Source organism: Cydia fagiglandana, chromosome 5 (assembly GCF_963556715.1).
Source record: "Cydia fagiglandana chromosome 5, ilCydFagi1.1, whole genome shotgun sequence".
Classification (NCBI taxonomy): Eukaryota; Metazoa; Arthropoda; class Insecta; order Lepidoptera; family Tortricidae; genus Cydia; species Cydia fagiglandana.
The window spans coordinates 7,863,687-7,884,240 of NC_085936.1; the positions used below are offsets into that span (position 1 = coordinate 7,863,687).

Consider the following 20,554-nt stretch of genomic DNA (forward strand, 5'->3'; position numbering starts at 1 on the left):
TTGCATTGTATATTACATTACCCGACATATTTTGAATACTAATTTAATTATTTACTGATTACTAAGTAGACACCCATTTGAAATAACAATGGTTCTAGTAGGTATGGTTACTATGTAAATATATACTACTGTTTTTCCAAGGACTTACATAGGACGTGGGGTCTATAGTTCGTTTTTTAGCATTAGAAAGAACTTGCAAGAAGGTAAGCCATCTTGACATGTCTTTTAATTGAAAAACGCTTTTTAAAAATCAAAAACTATTACTTATGAAAGCAGAAGAATATAAATGATCGTATTTGATTCATAATTGTTACATATTTGCCGTAACTTATTTTTAAAATATGTTTTTCAATTAAAAGACACATCAAGATTGTTTACCTTATTTCTAATGCGAACTATAGGCTAGGCAGGATAGACCATTTCACATAAGTTCTAATCTGTATCATACTAAACGGTTCATTTTGTTTACAGTTACATGGACTTGGACAATGAACATAATATTAGCAATTTATAAAATTACACCTCTTTAACCGAGTTGTTAATGAATTTTCTGTCCGGTTTGAAAATCTTGACGTTTTTAGGGTTCCGTACCCAAAGGGTAAAACGGGACCCTATTACTAAGACTTCGCTGTCCGTCCGTCCGTCCGTCCGTCCGTCTGTCACCAGGCTGTATCTCACGAACCGTGATAGCTAGACAGTTGAAATTTTCACAGATGATGTATTTCTGTTGCCGCTATAACAACAAATACTAAAAACAGAATAAAATAAAGATTTAAATGGGGCTCCCATACAACAAACGTGATTTTTGACCAAAGTTAAGCAACGTCGGGAGGGGTCAGTACTTGGATGGGTGACCGTTTTCTTTTTGCTTTTTTTTGTTTTTTTTTTGCATTATGGTACGGAACCCTTCGTGCGCGAGTGCGACTCGCACTTGCCCGGTTTTTTATTACAAGTATAAAAATGCTTTTAACCTCCTACGACTATGTTGTAAAGAGTATAATCAAAATAACTTTAACCTAAATAATTTTAAGATAAAATAACACATAATGTAAATTGATTAATTATGAACTATGGTACCTATTTATTTGACTTATAAATATGTTTTATTTATGAATAAATGATCTGAAATCTGGTATCTATAAGTTGACACGAGTTGAACGTGCTGATGTAGGATTGATACTTGAGGCAATCTAAACATACTCCCACGCCGTGGCACGGTTTAAACTGATGTCTGATAAGCCAAGAAACTGACGTAACAACATGCGTTAGAAACCTTATCTTTCACGTTATAGGCGTATGAATAATTGTTTATCAAGCAAGCCTAATCAATTTGTTTTAAAGGCTTGTTGAACTCATACACGCGCGCAATATCATTCGCGATTTAGATAGTCTCGCGTGTGACCATATAATTCGAAACAGGATAAGATTATATATAAATGATGATAATTTGACCTTACTATTTCGTATAGTTACGTAAAAATGAATCGTCATCCACTTAAAAGCGATAAAAAAGGGATCTTTGCATACATAAAAAATATTCCTGATAGATATATTCAATATTGGTATTAAGCGATAAATACACCTTGGGTTGAATGGATATTGTATTTTATTAAAGTCGGTACAAAACTATGTTATATTTAGCCTAGATCTAGACACGCGGCAGCGTGTCAAGCCAAGTTCAAGCAAAGGAACTGGCTAGCCAGCGCCGAGTGTAATATTACACGAACCACTTGGTGCCACTTTTGACCCTTCTATAACTCAAAACATCTTTGACGTAAACACATAAAACTACGTGTGTTTAATTATATCCATAAGGATATCTAGAAGCCCAAATTTCATGAAGCTAGCTCAAACGGTTATAAAGGTATGAAGGTCAAAAAGTCGTAAATTTTAAGACTGACTTATGACTTATAGTACCTAAACCTAACCTACTTCCAGATGACCTAGAAAGATGAAATTTGGAATCCAGCTCGGTTATTGTGTGTAACCGTAGGAAAAAATCTAAAAATAAAATAAAGTTTAAAAGTAGGGGGGGTCCCCATACAAAAAAAACATTTTTTATTGGGACTGACATATAAGTACCTAAACCTAACCTACTTCCAGATGACCTAGAAGGATGAAATTTGGAATCCAGCTCGGTTATTGTGTGTAAGCGTAGGAAAAAATCTAAAAATAAAAAGAAGTTAAAAAATAGGGGGGGTCCCCATACAAAAAAATATTTTTTTATTGTAGCGTTGGAACCGTTACAAGCAGATATTTGAAACTACCCCAATATATGTATTATTATATTTGCTATATTAAAATAAAGTTTAGTCAAAAAATAAGTGGTGTCCCCATACAAAAAACTCGTAATACGCTCTAAACAACCGGCCAACGGTGTGTCGTCGGCGGCGCGCGGCACCACATAATTATACAAAGAACAGAAGTAAAAACCATACAGCGGAAACACAAGAAAAAACATTAAATCTCAATACCTGCCTAGTTTTCTTTACAAAAAGTATTGATATCCCACCAAAAACATAAATGTAAAAAAGGAGAGCCAAGTTCAATACAAAAATTATGCTTGGCTGTGGGGCTCGCCGCAAAAAGAATGGAGATCTAAATGAGTGCCACTGCCAAGTTCTATGCAAAATCCAAATATGTATTTATAGGAACAAAATAACATTATAAACAAGTATTAAACTCTATTTCTTTGCTTTATTGGATACCTATAACAATTGCTGTTATTTAAAAAAATGTGAGATCTTAAAGTAGGTTAGATTTGGCTTGGCCAGGTTTTATCAGAATTACAATATATATAAAATGATTGATATAATGAAAACTGGCCAAGTCAAATCTAACCTACTTTAAGATCTCACATTTTTTTAAATAACAGCAATTGTTATAGGTATCCAATAAAGCAAAGAAATAGAGTTTAATACTTGTTTATAATGTTATTTTGTTCCTATAAATACATATTTGGATTTTGCATAGAACTTGGCAGTGGCACTCATTTAGATCTCCATTCTTTTTGCGGCGAGCCCCACAGCCAAGCATAATTTTTGTATTGAACTTGGCTCTCCTTTTTTACATTTATGTTTTTGGTGGGATTCTAATATAAGTTAGTATACCTACATATTTTTGTAACGATCAACTTATCAATTATCATGTTTTGGCAATGAAGTGATTTGAAATTTGAAGAATCTTACATTGCTTAAAATAAATATCAATGAAATTTAATGTACGTTTTAGATAAATTTAATCACCGTACATAAATTTAATAAAATTTATGTTGGCTCTTCTCAAAAGTTTGCCGATTTAATTTATCAGGGACATTTTATAACATTATCAGGAAGGTCAACCAGGCGCCAAGCTTCCGTATTACCATTGAGCAATTTTCATAATTCCAACAAGGTTTTACAAGTTGCAAGTAATTTTTATGATTAGTTGATTACACAACATTTCGTCATAATCATTACGAGTGTGTATGAAGTGCGCAGATTATTAATATGTACATTATTACTTAGGCTATGTATTAACACCATCGCTGCGGCAATTAGCGTAACTCGCAATTAACCATACTTTGCATGGGGTCTTACGACCCCCTACCGCAGTGACGGAACTATTTTAGTAATTCGAACCGAAATCGTTGAAAACATTGTTGAAACCTAATGGGATTACCAGGACAACAACTTCAGTTTAATGAGCTTCGTTTATTTAAGCCTTTATAAGGCGGAATATATTTCCCACAATGATTTTAGGCTCTATTCCCAAGTGATAGAGTTCAATTTTGCGTATTTATGATACCTTTATACCCGTTAAGGATTTCATATTGATTATAATAACATATTTAAGTGTTGAATGACAACACTTAAATATGTATGTGTTGAGTGTTTTATGCCCGTTAAAGATTTCATATTGAGTCGAGAGGAGATGGTAATTTATTTCCTTGGTCGAAGGATTTTCTCCTACGACCCAGACCAGTACAGATCGAGGGATGTCGCATGAGATTAAGTTTATTTATTTTTTCTTAACACATTTAAAGCCACCCGGCCAAACAAGACATCCGCGCCAGGCCACAAAAAAATTCGTCATATAAAGCAGTACCATGATCATAAAATGCCCGATAGTCGGGTTTCACTGAATGTGTTAAAGCCTAGTGAAGGCTCTACATAGGAACAATAACCCGGACGAGTAAGTGTTGCTGGAGTCTTTTGTTATGATTATGAGGTAAGGTAGAAATGGTTACCTTTTCGGAGTGCTGTAGAGAAACGACGACAGTGTGGACCCTCTGTGGCACCGTCGCGCCGCCGGCGAAGATGTATTCGCAGGTCACCTGAAAATTACTCTCATGTTTGAAAGAAGCCTCTGATTTTGATTAGGTATAATCAGTCAATTAAGAACTTATTTGCCATGCCCCAAAGTATTAAATCCAATGAACATTGACATAATATTTTTACAGATAATACGTAAGGGTACAGGCGAATAATCCGCAAGAAAAGTAATTACTAATTCTCTCGTTTGTGATTGGCAGATGGTTTTTATACATTCAATGTTGTACCTTAACTTTAACAGAATAAAGTCGATATGAAAAACAGCACAATAGTATGATGCTTATAATACCTATCCATCTCTCAATAACACCATAGATAAGGAATAGACACAGTAGAGTGATATCGAGCGAAAACTTAATAATGCTAATAATAGAACTGCATAAGAAGTAGATAAGAAAAGTAAAACAAAAAGATACCCGTGAAAGCAATTTTATCACTAAACTACGTCAAATGGCGTCGCGTCTCCTTCCAGACACGTCTCAAAAGGTTAACTAACAGTCAATTTAATGTTATACCAACAAATGGAGTAAAATTGAAACATGGCGTGTGGTCTTGTCGTCTTGTCCGCACATTAATTTGATCAACTCGAACGCTGGCAGACGGTGTCAATTTTATCACTTGCGAGCGTTATTGTTGAGACATAGTACCCGTGAACGATACTGCCGACGTGTTTTGTCATATGATCCCCTGGCAACGAGATCTCTCGGCAATAACTTTTAATATTCGCTTTTGAGCACATGCTCTAGTTGATAACGAATGATTTATGTACGATATTTTTAACATGAAGTACTTTATAGTAGAAGAGCCGGCCGCAAATTTTCTAACCGACTTGATACCACGATGAAATACACAATGGGAAACCATAAAAGTGATGCTAAGTCCGAATTCGATAGTCTGCCACGGCGGAACTTGCCGAAAGTACGAAAAAGAAGGCCACTTCCGGTGCGAAAAAAGGGGGCTGATTTAACCCATCTGATACCGAAATAATAGTTATGGCAGCAGTTAGAAATTTACATGTAGACACATAAAAGCGAAGTCTGCCAGTATTTTTTTTGCCGGAAGTGCTTGGCAGACGCTCTCAAAGGTGGCCAGCGGGACCCCTAATTTAACCCATCTGATACCACCATGAAACCAATTCCAGTCGGTAGGTATGAACCCTCATGTCAGGAATATATAAGTCTGCCAAGGCTTTTCCTGCCGAAACACCTTGGCAGACGAGATTATGTAAGCAAGGTCGGCATCGGTTACCCTACACTAACCCATCTGATACCACCATGAAACCAATTCCAGTCGGTAGGTACGAACCCCCATTTTAGGAATATATAAGTCTGCCAAGGTTTTTCCTGCCGAAACACCTTGGCAGACGAGATTATAAACAAGATGACCATCGGTTACCGTACACTAACCCATCTGATACCGCCATGAAACCAATTCCAGTCGGTAGGTATGAACCCTCATTTCAGGAATATATAAGTCTGCCAAGGCTTTTCCTGCCGTAACACCATGGCAGACGAGATTATGTAAGCAAGGTCGGCATCGGTTACCCTACACTAACCCATCTGATACCACCATGAAACCAATTCCAGTTGGTAGATATGAACCCCCATTTTAGAAATATATAAGTCTGCCAAGGTTTTTCCTGCCGAAACACCTTGACAGACGAGATTATGTAAGCAGCATCCACATACGAGGGATCCGTATTTTGGGATTATACAGATTACGGACATTATTAATAGCTGTAGGCTTATTTATTACATTATGCTTATACATATTTGTATATTATTATGTTATTAATAAAATATATTTATAGTTTATTAAACCTAAACTTAATACATTGGGAATTCATTACCTGCTTACGGCAGTAGTAGGGATAAGTGGGTCAGTTCTGGCTCACTGAGCCAGGCCAACAGTCCCTCCCCCTTTTTTCCCTTGTTGAGGCCCTGCAACCTTGCCTTGAACCCAAACTAATGTCATTGTAGCTCGAATCTAACCTAATCTATTTTTATTGCTTTTAGAATATTTCAATTATCTACTTTTGCAAAGTTAAAGGTTGAAATCTCTATTTCGCAAAATGGAATTTTAATGTGACTTTAATGTATGTGCAGTCTACTTAGTAATTGGGTTTAAAGATATAAAAACACACATTTATTTCCTATCCTAAGTATCCTATCATAAGTTTATTCAAATAATATTCTGAACATATATAGTAATTAGACTGGTCATATTTTTCATAAAATCTATTTCGCCTGGCAAAGCATATAACTTTTTGGCAACCGGGTTTTTTAACCTAATTAGATCCCGCTGAATCCGAATTTGCCGGTTGCTCGATCGAAATCTTGACCGGAAGTGAGATATTTGACATTAAAGGTCCCTTTTTTTCGTTTTTCGTAAATAACTCTTAAACGGTGGCACATAGCAAAAAATGTTCTATAACATAAGTATTCTGCATAAAATTGCCTACAAGAAAGATTCAGTACAATTTTTCGCTAGGATCAATATTCAAAGAGATTTTAACGCGGGAAATTTAATTATAATCACTTCTAAGGTCCCGTTTTTTAGGTTTTCATAAATAACTCATAAACGGTGGCCAATATCAAAAAATGTTGTTAGACGTTAATAATCTACACAAAATTTTGAACAAAAAAGATTCAGTATACTTTTCGCAGGGATCAATATTTAAAAAGATAATAAAGAGGGAAAGTTAATTATAATAAATTCTAAGGTTCCTTGTTTTTATTTTTTCGTTAATAATTTGAAAAGTATGACTCATAGCAAAATAAAAACTTATACATAAATAATAAACGTAAAATTTCCTACAAGAAACATGCAGAACACTTTTCGCTAGGATCAATATTTAAAAAGACAAAGCAGCGGGTAAGTTAATTATAATCAATTTTAAAGTCCCTTTTTAGTTTTTTGTAAATAACTCGTAAACGGTGTCCCATAGCGAAATAGGTTTTTAAGAATAAATTATCTACATAAAATTTCCTCCAAAAAACATCTAGAACACTTTTCTCTAGGATCAATATTTCAAGCGATATTAAAGGAAGAAAGTTAATTACAATCAGCTCACAGGTCACTTTTTTTAGTTTTTCGTAAATAACTCGTAAACGGTGGCCCGTTGCAAAACAATATTCTACATAAAATTGTCCACAAAAAAGGTTCTGTACACTTTTTCGCTACGATCAATATTTAAAGAGATATTAAAGGGGGTAAGTTAATTATAATCAATTTCCAGGTCCCTATTTTTAGGATTTCGCAAATGACTCGTAAAATAAGCCTCATAGCAAAATAAGTTCTTAATGTTCTTGTAAATAAATAATCGATATAAAATTTTCTACGAAAGACATATGGAACGCTTTTCTCTTTTTAGGGTTCCGTACCTCAAAATGAATAAAAACCGGCCAAGCGCGAGTCGGACTCGCCTTGCAAGGGTTCCGTACATTACCCAATTTTTAACAGTGTATTTTATATGTTAAACGCGAGTGAATTGCCTTTAAAAAACCTGTAGGGATCGGTTCAAAAACTAAGTAATGTCCGACTCGCGCTTGACTACATAATTCTAATAGGTTTTTCTGTCATCTATAGATTCTATTCTGTATATCTTTTCAAAATTTTAGACCCAGTAGTATCGGAGAGAAAGCCCCCTTCCCCAAAATAAAACATTAAAATACAAAAAAATACCCCCCCCCCCTTTATCTCCGAAACTACTGGGTCTAAATTTTGAAAATAAAATAAAATAAAATAGTTCTTTACCTATATAGACGTAAACCTAAAAATAGGGACCTGGAAATTGATTATAATTAACTTACCCCCTTTAATACCTCTTTAAATATTGATCGTAGCGAAAAAGTGTACAGAACCTTTTTTGTGGACAATTTTATGTTTAATATTTATGTAGAATATTGTTTTGCAACGGGCCACCGTTTACGAGTTATTTACGAAAAACTAAAAAAAAGTGACCTGTGAACTGATTGTAATTAACTTTCTTCCTTTAATATCGCTTGAAATATTGATCCTAGAGAAAAGTGTTCTAGATGTTTTTTGGAGGAAATTTTATGTAGATAATTTATTCTTAAAAACCTATTTCGCTATGGGACACCGTTTACGAGTTATTTACAAAAAACTAAAAAGGGACTTTAAAATTGATTATAATTAACTTACCCGCTGCTTTGTCTTTTTGAATATTGATCCTAGCGAAAAGTGTACTGCATGTTTCTTGTAGGAAATTTTACGTTTATTATTTATGTATAAGATTTTTTTTGCTATGAGTCATACTTTTCAAATTATTTACGAAAAAATAAAAACAAGGAACCTTAGAATTTAGTATAATTAACTTTCCCTCTTTATTATCTTTTTAAATATTGATCCCTGCAAAAAGTGTACTGAATCTTTTTTGTTCAAAATTTTGTGTAGATTATTATCGTCTAACAACATTTTTTGATATTGGCCACCGTTTATGAGTTATTTACGAAAACCTAAAAAACTGGACCTTAGAAGTGATTATAATTAAATTTCCCGCGTTAAAATCTCTTTTAATATTGATCCTAGCGAAAAATTGTACTGAATCTTTCTTGTAGGCAATTTTATGCATATTACTTATGTAATAGAACATTTTTTGCTATACACCACCGTTTAAGAGTTATTTACGAAAAACGAAAAAAACTGACCTTTAATGTCAAATATCTCACCTCCGGTCAAGATTTCGATCGAGCAACCGGATCGGATTCAGCGGGGTCTAATTAGGTTAAAAAACCCGGTTTCCAAAAAGTAATATGATTTGCCAGTCGCATCAAGAAGGAGAGCGATTTTGAATTTTTTTGTCTAGTCTAAATATCATTACTTATTCTGTGTACAGTGGAGAAAACGAATGAAATTATGCAATTTGATTTTGCTATTTTTAAATAAAGAGTAACTAAACAGTATTTTCCACAGTTGTTGGTAATGATACCATCTCTTACAATTTCTCTTCATGAACATTTTATGATACCTAACCTTCCAGTTTTCGCCCGAATTGATCAAAAAATTCACCAACTCCATTTACACCAACCAAATAGAAAACGGGTCCGTGTCCGAATTCGTGATCTCGAGTCCGGGTCCGCGTCCGGGTCCAGGTTCAGGTAGAAGTCGAATTCAAAATCTTGCTTGTTTTGCCAGTGGGGTAACTTGCTTAACAATCAATTAGAAAAAGACAAGTCGTCGAGGAGTTCCGTTCTGATCACCATCAGCAATACCACTTCATCAAATGCCACTGTTCTTAATGTAAATCCTTGTTTGCCTGATGAAAATACAAGAGTCACTATACAATGCCATTAAGATTTGTAGAGTTCCCTCGATTCCTTATGGATCCCATCATCAGAACTTGAGCTTCACGAAAATATGACTTAAAAATCTAACGTGCTTAACAAACATAACGAAGACACATCCCCAAACATGAGCTATGCGTCGTTGAAGAGTTCCATTCTGATCATCATCAGCAGTTTCACTTCATCAAATGTCACAATTCTGAATGTAAATGCTTGGTTTGTTTAAAATACACCAGTATCACTATATGTTAGGGTGGTTCAAAAAACATTTTTTTTTCCTAAGGGGCACCCCCTTATTTTGTTATACTTATTATGTTGATAAATTGAGATTATAGTTGAGATAAATTAAGAAACTTGGTGTAAAAGTTTCTTAATTTATCTCAACTTTACTTCGTTTTTTTTTAGCATTAGAAATTAGGTAAACAATCTTGATGTGTCGTCTGCTTTCATAAGTAATAGTTTTTGAATTTTGAAAAGCGTTTTTCAATTAAAAGACATGCTAAGATCGCTTACCTTCTTGCAAGTTCTTTCTAATGCTAAAAAAACGAACTATACAATGGGTAGGACATCAATTTTAAATGAGTTTGTATGAGTACCTCATTTTCTAAAATGAGGTGTTACAATGTCTTACTTCAAATGAGGTGAGGTACTAGCATATTTTCAGCGTCGACTATTCTATTAATCCAACGGGCCAATGGTGACAAAAATATTTAATAAATATACATATTAATGTATTCATCACTTCCTTTGTAAATTAATAAATAATAATAATTAAGGAGTGCAATTCTGGAGGTAGAAGGTAAGAATAGAACTAATAGGAGAAAGATCCCACATAGTAACTTAATTTGCTGCTTTTATGAAACTTTTTCTAATTTAGCTCTTTAGATTGTTAGATTGTTTTGTCCTCCTCCTTGCTACTTGATATAGTTTTAAGTATAATAATCACTAGCGAGAGCGACCCGCTCCGGCTTCGCACGGGTTAACAAATTATACATACACCTAAACCTTCCTGAAGAATCACTCTATTGATAGGTGAAAACCGCATGGAAATCCGTCCAATCGTTTTTGAGTTTATCGCGAACATACAAACAAACACACATACAGACAGACGCGGCGGGGGACTTTGTTTCATAATATGTAGTGATATATTTCATAACCATAAAACTACCACATTTTTAACAAACTAAGGAGAACAAATTCAATATTTTCACAAGTCATTATTATATAGAAGTGACTAACTTACCACTTCAGATAATTTAACAGTAATATCATCAATATGATATTAAACAAAGCACCATTCGCTCCGGCCGCCGCCGGCTACATTTACATTTCATTTTTTCATGCAAAAGGCACCAAGGAAGATCCGCGGGTAAATTTAATGGCGAAAACGATGTCCATATTTTGTTATTTTGGTATAATTATAAGAATTATCACTAGGTATTAGGTGACGTACGAACGAACAAAATAAATAAAAATATGTCACAATCATAATTTGTCAGTCCGAAGTCGTTTACAAATAATGTTAATAAAAAGTATTGCAAATTCAAATCGTTATAATTTACATCTACATGTTTATTTTACCTATGCAAATTATACTTACTTTTTATTTAATAAACTTGAAACTTATTGAAATGATCATATATTGTGTACGCTACAGTATTATATTTCAATAATATTTTAGTCACTAAAGGATTACTGTTTATAAGCAAGCTTCGTAAATGCCTGTCTGGTATACAGAGTGCGTACCGCGATCCATGTTCGTCATGTTGCCTCCCTGTCACACTTACGTACAAATTTACAAGTGCAACAGAGAAGCAACACGACGAACTTCCTTTTGGTGACTGATTTCTCGCGCCATTTTGACAAGTAAGTTAGGATCAAAAAGGCTTAAGATGTATGAAAGCTTGCAGCGCTTACGCTTGTTGTCTTTCGTGTTTAATTTTTAACGTATTTTCGGTGGTGACGCGAGGCGATATTGAAGTACGGCGCGTGTCTGTCTTACTCCCTCTTTGGGTATTTCTAATTCATTGTTTCATTTTGAAAGGATTTTTGAGGTGTTGACGTCACAGCGAGGCAGTGAATGGTACAAACTCAACGCATTTCTCGGTGGACCTTTTGTCGTTGCAATAAGGTTTGTAGTTCGGCAGTTGACAGTGTGGGCCATTACTCGTTTCTTCATTTGAGACATTTTGAATTTTCTATGTCGGCGAGCAGGCGAGCACCTAGCGCCTCGTGCCATCCAGGGACTCTTTTGCAAGTTGTGAGGAGCGTTGAGTTTTTGAGGTTCGCGAGTGAATTTGAAAGGATAAGAGTTTTTTTGAAATTTGAAGTGTGTGAATGATTTGTGTGGCAAGAGGTGTTTGTGATGCGCGCGAGTAAATGAGTAAAATGAATAGATGAGTAAGAAATTTTTGCGGTATGAAGTACTGCGACAAATTAACAAAATGAGTGGTACAAATGAGGTGCCTCGCGAGTGAGCGACTCAACACTAATTTCAACGTGGTTAAGCACCACCTTGTATAGTATACAAGGTGGTGCTTAACCACGTTGAAATTTTGTATGTTGTTTGAAACCCAACAAAAAGAGTAATTATGATTCAGAATTTTATTTAAAATATCTGGTTTCACACTATTTGCACATGTGATGTATAAGTTTTGAAGTAGAAAAACATTTTCTTTCAAAATAATATCTTATAAATCACACTTTCAAATAATGTGAAAACTACTACTTACATAAAAATCAAAAAAATAGTAACTTATTTATTTTTTTGATTTCATACAATTTGAAAAATTTCAAAGTGTTTGAGCACCCCCTTGTAATTAAGATTGCAAGATGCTTGGCGTATTTTGTCAACATAATAAGTGTAACAAAATGAGGGGGTGCCGCTTCTTCTAGCTAGAGTTTGAATTTTTCCCATACAAACGTGAACCACCCTTACAAGATTTGAAGAGTGCCCTCGATTCCTCATAAATCTCACCATCAGAACTGGGTTTTGACAAAGACGGAACCAATCTGTATGTATATACTTACAAGTTACAACTCAACTAAAAAAATATTTTTCAATATCGATCCCAAAATGACGGAGATATCAAACATTAAAAAACCGAATTAATATCTCCTTTTTAGGGTTCCGTAGCCAAATGGCAAAAAACGGAACCCTTATAGATTTGTCATGTCTGTCTGTCTGTCCGTCCGTATGTCACAGCCACTTTTTTCCGAAACTATAAGAACTGTTGAAACTTGGTAAGTAGATGTATTCTGTGAACCGCATTAAGATTTAAACACAAAAATAGAAAAAAAATACAATAAATTTTGGGGGGGACCCCAAAATTTATTGTATTTTTTTTTCGGAAGTGCTTGGCAGACGCTCTCAAAGATGGCCAACGGGACCCCTAATTTAACCCATCTGATACCACCATGAAACCAATTCCAGTCGGTAGGTATGAACCCTCATGTCAGGAATATATAAGTCTGCCAAGGCTTTTCCTGCCGAAACACCTTGGCAGACGAGATTATGTAAGCAAGGTCGGCATCGGTTACCCTACACTAACCCATCTGATACCACCATGAAACCAATTCCAGTCGGTAGGTACGAACCCCCATTTTAGGAATATATAAGTCTGCCAAGGTTTCTCCTGCCGAAACACCTTGGCAGACGAGATTATAAACAAGATGACCATCGGTTACCGTACACTAACCCATCTGATACCGCCATGAAACCAATTCCAGTCGGTAGGTATGAACCCTCATTTTAGGAATATACAAGTCTGCCAAGGCTTTTCCTGCCGTAACACCACGGCAGACGAGATTATGTAAGCAAGGTTGGCATCGGTTACCCTACACTAACCCATCTGATACCACCATGAAACCAATTCCAGTCGGTAGGTATGAACCCCCATTTTAGAAATATATAAGTCTGCCAAGGTTTTTCCTGCCGAAACACCTTGGCAGACGAGATTATAAGCAAGATGACCATCGGTTACCGTACAGTAACCCATCTGATACCACCATGAAACCAATTCTAGTCGGTAGGTATGAACCCTCATTTCAGGAATTTATAAGTCTGCCAAGGCCTTTCCTGCCGAAACACCTTGACAGACGAGATTATGTAAGCAGCATCCACATACGAGGGATCCGTATTTTGGGATTATACAGATTACGGACATTATTAATAGCTGTAGGCTTATTTATTACTTTATGCTTATACATATTTGTATATTATTATGTTATTAATAAAATATATTTATAATTTATTAAACCTAAACTTAATACATTGGGAATTCATTACCTGCTTACGGCAGTAGTAGGAATAAGTGGGTGAGTTCTGGCTCACTGAGCCAGGCCAACAGTCCCTCCCCCTTTTTTCCCTTGTTGGGGCCCTGCAACCTTGCCTTGAACCCAAACTAATGTCATTGTAGCTCGAGTCTAACCTAATTTATTTTTATTGCTTTTAGAATATTTCAATTATCTACTTTTGCAAAGTTAAATGTTGAAATCTCTATTTCGAAAAATGGAATTTTAATGTGACTTTAACAAGTTCACTGCGTTACGGGGGCTTTAAGCCCCGTACGATGTCATCATTCAGTGCGAAGTTAAATTTATTTTAGAAGTTAAAGGGGGAGAGGGTGCACACATTTTACCACTTTGGAAGTGTCTCTCGCGCAAACTATTCAGTTTAGAAATAAATGATATTAGAAACCTCAATATCATAAGCGATAAGACCGCCTGTTGTTACCTCTACTGTCTTTTTTTATGTTATTGTCCATTTATTGTAAACTAAGTGTATGTGAGGCGTGCAATAAAAAGTATTGTATTGTATTGTATCATTTTTGAAGACCTATCCATAGATACCTCACACGTATGGGTTTAATGAAAAAGACATTTTAAGTTTCAGTTCTAAGTATAGGGGACCCCCAAAATTTATTGTTTTTTTTTTCTATTTTTGTGTTTAAATCTTAATGCGGTTCACAGAATACATCTACTTACCAAGTTTCAACAGTTCTTATAGTTTCGGAAAAAAGTGGCTGTGACATACGGACGGACAGACAGACAGACATGACAAATCTATAAGGGTTCCGTTTTTTGCCATTTGGCTACGGAACCCTAAAAAGGAGATATTAATTCGGTTTTTTAATGTTTGATATCTCCGTCATTTTGGGATCGATATTGAAAAATATTTTTATAGTTGAGTTGTAACTTGTAAGTATATACATACAGATTGGTTCCGTCTTTGTCAAAACCCAGTTCTGATGGTGAGATTTATGAGGAATCGAGGGCACTCTTCAAATCTTGTAAGGGTGGTTCACGTTTGTATGGGAAAAATTCAAACTCTAGCTAGAAGAAGCGGCACCCCCTCATTTTGTTACACTTATTATGTTGACAAAATACGCCAAGCATCTTGCAATCTTAATTACAAGGGGGTGCTCAAACACTTTGAAATTTTTCAAATTGTATGAAATCAAAAAAATAAATAAGTTACTATTTTTTTGATTTTTATGTAAGTAGTAGTTTTCACATTATTTGAAAGTGTGATTTATAAGATATTATTTTGAAAGAAAATGTTTTTCTACTTCAAAACTTATACATCACATGTGCAAATAGTGTGAAACCAGATATTTTAAATAAAATTCTGAATCATAATTACTCTTTTTGTTGGGTTTCAAACAACATACAAAATTTCAACGTGGTTAAGCACCACCTTGTATACTATACAAGGTGGTGCTTAACCACGTTGAAATTAGTGTTGAGTCGCTCACTCGCGAGGCACCTCATTTGTACCACTCATTTTGTTAATTTGTCGCAGTACTTCATACCGCAAAAATTTCTTACTCATCTATTCATTTTACTCATTTACTCGCGCGCATCACAAACACCTCTTGCCACACAAATCATTCACACACTTCAAATTTCAAAAAAACTCTTATCCTTTCAAATTCACTCGCGAACCTCAAAAACTCAACGCTCCTCACAACTTGCAAAAGAGTCCCTGGATGGCACGAGGCGCTAGGTGCTCGCCTGCTCGCCGACATAGAAAATTCAAAATGTCTCAAATGAAGAAACGAGTAATGGCCCACACTGTCAACTGCCGAACTACAAACCTTATTGCAACGACAAAAGGTCCACCGAGAAATGCGTTGAGTTTGTACCATTCACTGCCTCGCTGTGACGTCAACACCTCAAAAATCCTTTCAAAATGAAACAATGAATTAGAAATACCCAAAGAGGGAGTAAGACAGACACGCGCCGTACTTCAATATCGCCTCGCGTCACCACCGAAAATACGTTAAAAATTAAACACGAAAGACAACAAGCGTAAGCGCTGCAAGCTTTCATACATCTTAAGCCTTTTTGATCCTAACTTACTTGTCAAAATGGCGCGAGAAATCAGTCACCAAAAGGAAGTTCGTCGTGTTGCTTCTCTGTTGCACTTGTAAATTTGTACGTAAGTGTGACAGGGAGGCAACATGACGAACATGGATCGCGGTACGCACTCTGTATACCAGACAGGCATTTACGAAGCTTGCTTATAAACAGTAATCCTTTAGTGACTAAAATATTATTGAAATATAATACTGTAGCGTACACAATATATGATCATTTCAATAAGTTTCAAGTTTATTAAATAAAAAGTAAGTATAATTTGCATAGGTAAAATAAACATGTAGATGTAAATTATAACGATTTGAATTTGCAATACTTTTTATTAACATTATTTGTAAACGACTTCGGACTGACAAATTATGATTGTGACATATTTTTATTTATTTTGTTCGTTCGTACGTCACCTAATACCTAGTGATAATTCTTATAATTATACCAAAATAACAAAATATGGACATCGTTTTCGCCATTAAATTTACCCGCGGATCTTCCTTGGTGCCTTTTGCATGAAAAAATGAAATGTAAATGTAGCCGGCGGCGGCCGGAGCGAATGGTGCTTTGTTTAATATCATATTGATGATATTACTGTTAAATTATCTGAAGTGGTAAGTTAGTCACTTCTATATAATAATGACTTGTGAAAATATTGAATTTGTTCTCCTTAGTTTGTTAAAAATGTGGTAGTTTTATGGTTATGAAATATATCACTACATATTATGAAACAAAGTCCCCCGCCGCGTCTGTCTGTATGTGTGTTTGTTTGTATGTTCGCGATAAACTCAAAAACGATTGGACGGATTTCCATGCGGTTTTCACCTATCAATAGAGTGATTCTTCAGGAAGGTTTAGGTGTATGTATAATTTGTTAACCCGTGCGAAGCCGGAGCGGGTCGCTCTCGCTAGTGATTATTATACTTAAAACTATATCAAGTAGCAAGGAGGAGGACAAAACAATCTAACAATCTAAAGAGCTAAATTAGAAAAAGTTTCATAAAAGCAGCAAATTAAGTTACTATGTGGGATCTTTCTCCTATTAGTTCTATTCTTACCTTCTACCTCCAGAATTGCACTCCTTAATTATTATTATTTATTAATTTACAAAGGAAGTGATGAATACATTAATATGTATATTTATTAAATATTTTTGTCACCATTGGCCCGTTGGATTAATAGAATAGTCGACGCTGAAAATATGCTAGTACCTCACCTCATTTGAAGTAAGACATTGTAACACCTCATTTTAGAAAATGAGGTACTCATACAAACTCATTTAAAATTGATGTCCTACCCATTGTATAGTTCGTTTTTTTAGCATTAGAAAGAACTTGCAAGAAGGTAAGCGATCTTAGCATGTCTTTTAATTGAAAAACGCTTTTCAAAATTCAAAAACTATTACTTATGAAAGCAGACGACACATCAAGATTGTTTACCTAATTTCTAATGCTAAAAAAAAACGAAGTAAAGTTGAGATAAATTAAGAAACTTTTACACCAAGTTTCTTAATTTATCTCAACTATAATCTCAATTTATCAACATAATAAGTATAACAAAATAAGGGGGTGCCCCTTAGGAAAAAAAAATGTTTTTGAACCACCCTAACATATAGTGATACTGGTGTATTTTAAACAAACCAAGCATTTACATTCAGAATTGTGACATTTGATGAAGTGAAACTGCTGATGATGATCAGAATGGAACTCTTCAACGACGCATAGCTCATGTTTGGGGATGTGTCTTCGTTATGTTTGTTAAGCACGTTAGATTTTTAAGTCATATTTTCGTGAAGCTCAAGTTCTGATGATGGGATCCATAAGGAATCGAGGGAACTCTACAAATCTTAATGGCATTGTATAGTGACTCTTGTATTTTCATCAGGCAAACAAGGATTTACATTAAGAACAGTGGCATTTGATGAAGTGGTATTGCTGATGGTGATCAGAACGGAACTCCTCGACGACTTGTCTTTTTCTAATTGATTGTTAAGCAAGTTACCCCACTGGCAAAACAAGCAAGATTTTGAATTCGACTTCTACCTGAACCTGGACCCGGACGCGGACCCGGACTCGAGATCACGAATTCGGACACGGACCCGTTTTCTATTTGGTTGGTGTAAATGGAGTTGGTGAATTTTTTGATCAATTCGGGCGAAAACTGGAAGGTTAGGTATCATAAAATGTTCATGAAGAGAAATTGTAAGAGATGGTATCATTACCAACAACTGTGGAAAATACTGTTTAGTTACTCTTTATTTAAAAATAGCAAAATCAAATTGCATAATTTCATTCGTTTTCTCCACTGTACACAGAATAAGTAATGATATTTAGACTAGACAAAAAAATTCAAAATCGCTCTCCTTCTTGATGCGACTGGCAAATCATATTACTTTTTGGAAACCGGGTTTTTTAACCTAATTAGACCCCGCTGAATCCGATCCGGTTGCTCGATCGAAATCTTGACCGGAGGTGAGATATTTGACATTAAAGGTCAGTTTTTTTCGTTTTTCGTAAATAACTCTTAAACGGTGGTGTATAGCAAAAAATGTTCTATTACATAAGTAATATGCATAAAATTGCCTACAAGAAAGATTCAGTACAATTTTTCGCTAGGATCAATATTAAAAGAGATTTTAACGCGGGAAATTTAATTATAATCACTTCTAAGGTCCAGTTTTTTAGGTTTTCGTAAATAACTCATAAACGGTGGCCAATATCAAAAAATGTTGTTAGACGATAATAATCTACACAAAATTTTGAACAAAAAAGATTCAGTACACTTTTTGCAGGGATCAATATTTAAAAAGATAATAAAGAGGGAAAGTTAATTATACTAAATTCTAAGGTTCCTTGTTTTTATTTTTTCGTAAATAATTTGAAAAGTATGACTCATAGCAAAAAAAATCTTATACATAAATAATAAACGTAAAATTTCCTACAAGAAACATGCAGTACACTTTTCGCTAGGATCAATATTCAAAAAGACAAAGCAGCGGGTAAGTTAATTATAATCAATTTTAAAGTCCCTTTTTAGTTTTTTGTAAATAACTCGTAAACGGTGTCCCATAGCGAAATAGGTTTTTAAGAATAAATTATCTACATAAAATTTCCTCCAAAAAACATCTAGAACACTTTTCTCTAGGATCAATATTTCAAGCGATATTAAAGGAAGAAAGTTAATTACAATCAGTTCACAGGTCACTTTTTTTTAGTTTTTCGTAAATAACTCGTAAACGGTGGCCCGTTGCAAAACAATATTCTACATAAATATTAAACATAAAATTGTCCACAAAAAAGGTTCTGTACACTTTTTCGCTACGATCAATATTTAAAGAGGTATTAAAGGGGGTAAGTTAATTATAATCAATTTCCAGGTCCCTATTTTTAGGTTTACGTCTATATAGGTAAAGAACTATTTTATTTTATTTTATTTTCAAAATTTAGACCCAGTAGTTTCGGAGATAAAGGGGGGGGGGTATTTTTTTGTATTTTAATGTTTTATTTTGGGGAAGGGGGCTTTCTCTCCGATACTACTGGGTCTAAAATTTTGAAAAGATATACAGAATAGAATCTATAGATGACAGAAAAACCTATTAGAATTATGTAGTCAAGCGCGAGTCGGACATTACTTAGTTTTTGAACCGATCCCTACAGGTTTTTTAAAGGCAATTCACTCGCGTTTAACATATAAAATACACTGTTAAAAATTGGGTAATGTACGGAACCCTTGCAAGGCGAGTCCGACTCGCGCTTGGCCGGTTTTTATTCATTTTGAGGTACGGAACCCTAAAAAGAGAAAAGCGTTCCATATGTCTTTCGTAGAAAATTTTATATCGATTATTTATTTACAAGAACATTAAGAACTTATTTTGCTATGAGGCTTATTTTACGAGTCATTTGCGAAATCCTAAAAATAGGGACCTGGAAATTGATTATAATTAACTTACCCCCTTTAATATCTCTTTAAATATTGATCGTAGCGAAAAAGTGTACAGAACCTTTTTTGTGGACAATTTTATGTAGAATATTGTTTTGCAACGGGCCACCGTTTACGAGTTATTTACGAAAAACTAAAAAAAGTGACCTGTGAGCTGATTGTAATTAACTTTCTTCCTTTAATATCGCTTGAAATATTGATCCTAGAGAAAAGTGTTCTAGATGTTTTTTGGAGGAAATTTTATGTAGATAATTTATTCTTAAAAACCTATTTCGCTATGGGACACCGTTTACGAGTTATTTACAAAAAACTAAAAAGGGACTTTAAAATTGATTATAATTAACTTACCCGCTGCTTTGTCTTTTTAAATATTGATCCTAGCGAAAAGTGTTCTGCATGTTTCTTGTAGGAAATTTTACGTTTATTATTTATGTATAAGTTTTTATTTTGCTATGAGTCATACTTTTCAAATTATTAACGAAAAAATAAAAACAAGGAACCTTAGAATTTATTATAATTAACTTTCCCTCTTTATTATCTTTTTAAATATTGATCCCTGCGAAAAGTATACTGAATCTTTTTTGTTCAAAATTTTGTGTAGATTATTAACGTCTAACAACATTT

The 20,554-nt window shown here is 34.5% G+C and overlaps 1 protein-coding gene across 2 annotated transcripts in view; it reads right to left on the bottom strand.

The window, feature by feature from the left end:
• The window catches only part of LOC134664394 (S-adenosylmethionine synthase), a 33,636-nt gene that overhangs the window by 8,347 nt on the left and 4,735 nt on the right, over positions 1-20,554 (bottom strand). For both annotated transcript variants that reach the window (XM_063521017.1, XM_063521016.1), the window contains exon 6: positions 4,229-4,315. In XM_063521017.1, the coding sequence (XP_063377087.1) occupies positions 4,229-4,315 (87 nt within the window). The remainder of the gene's footprint in view (positions 1-4,228; positions 4,316-20,554) is intronic.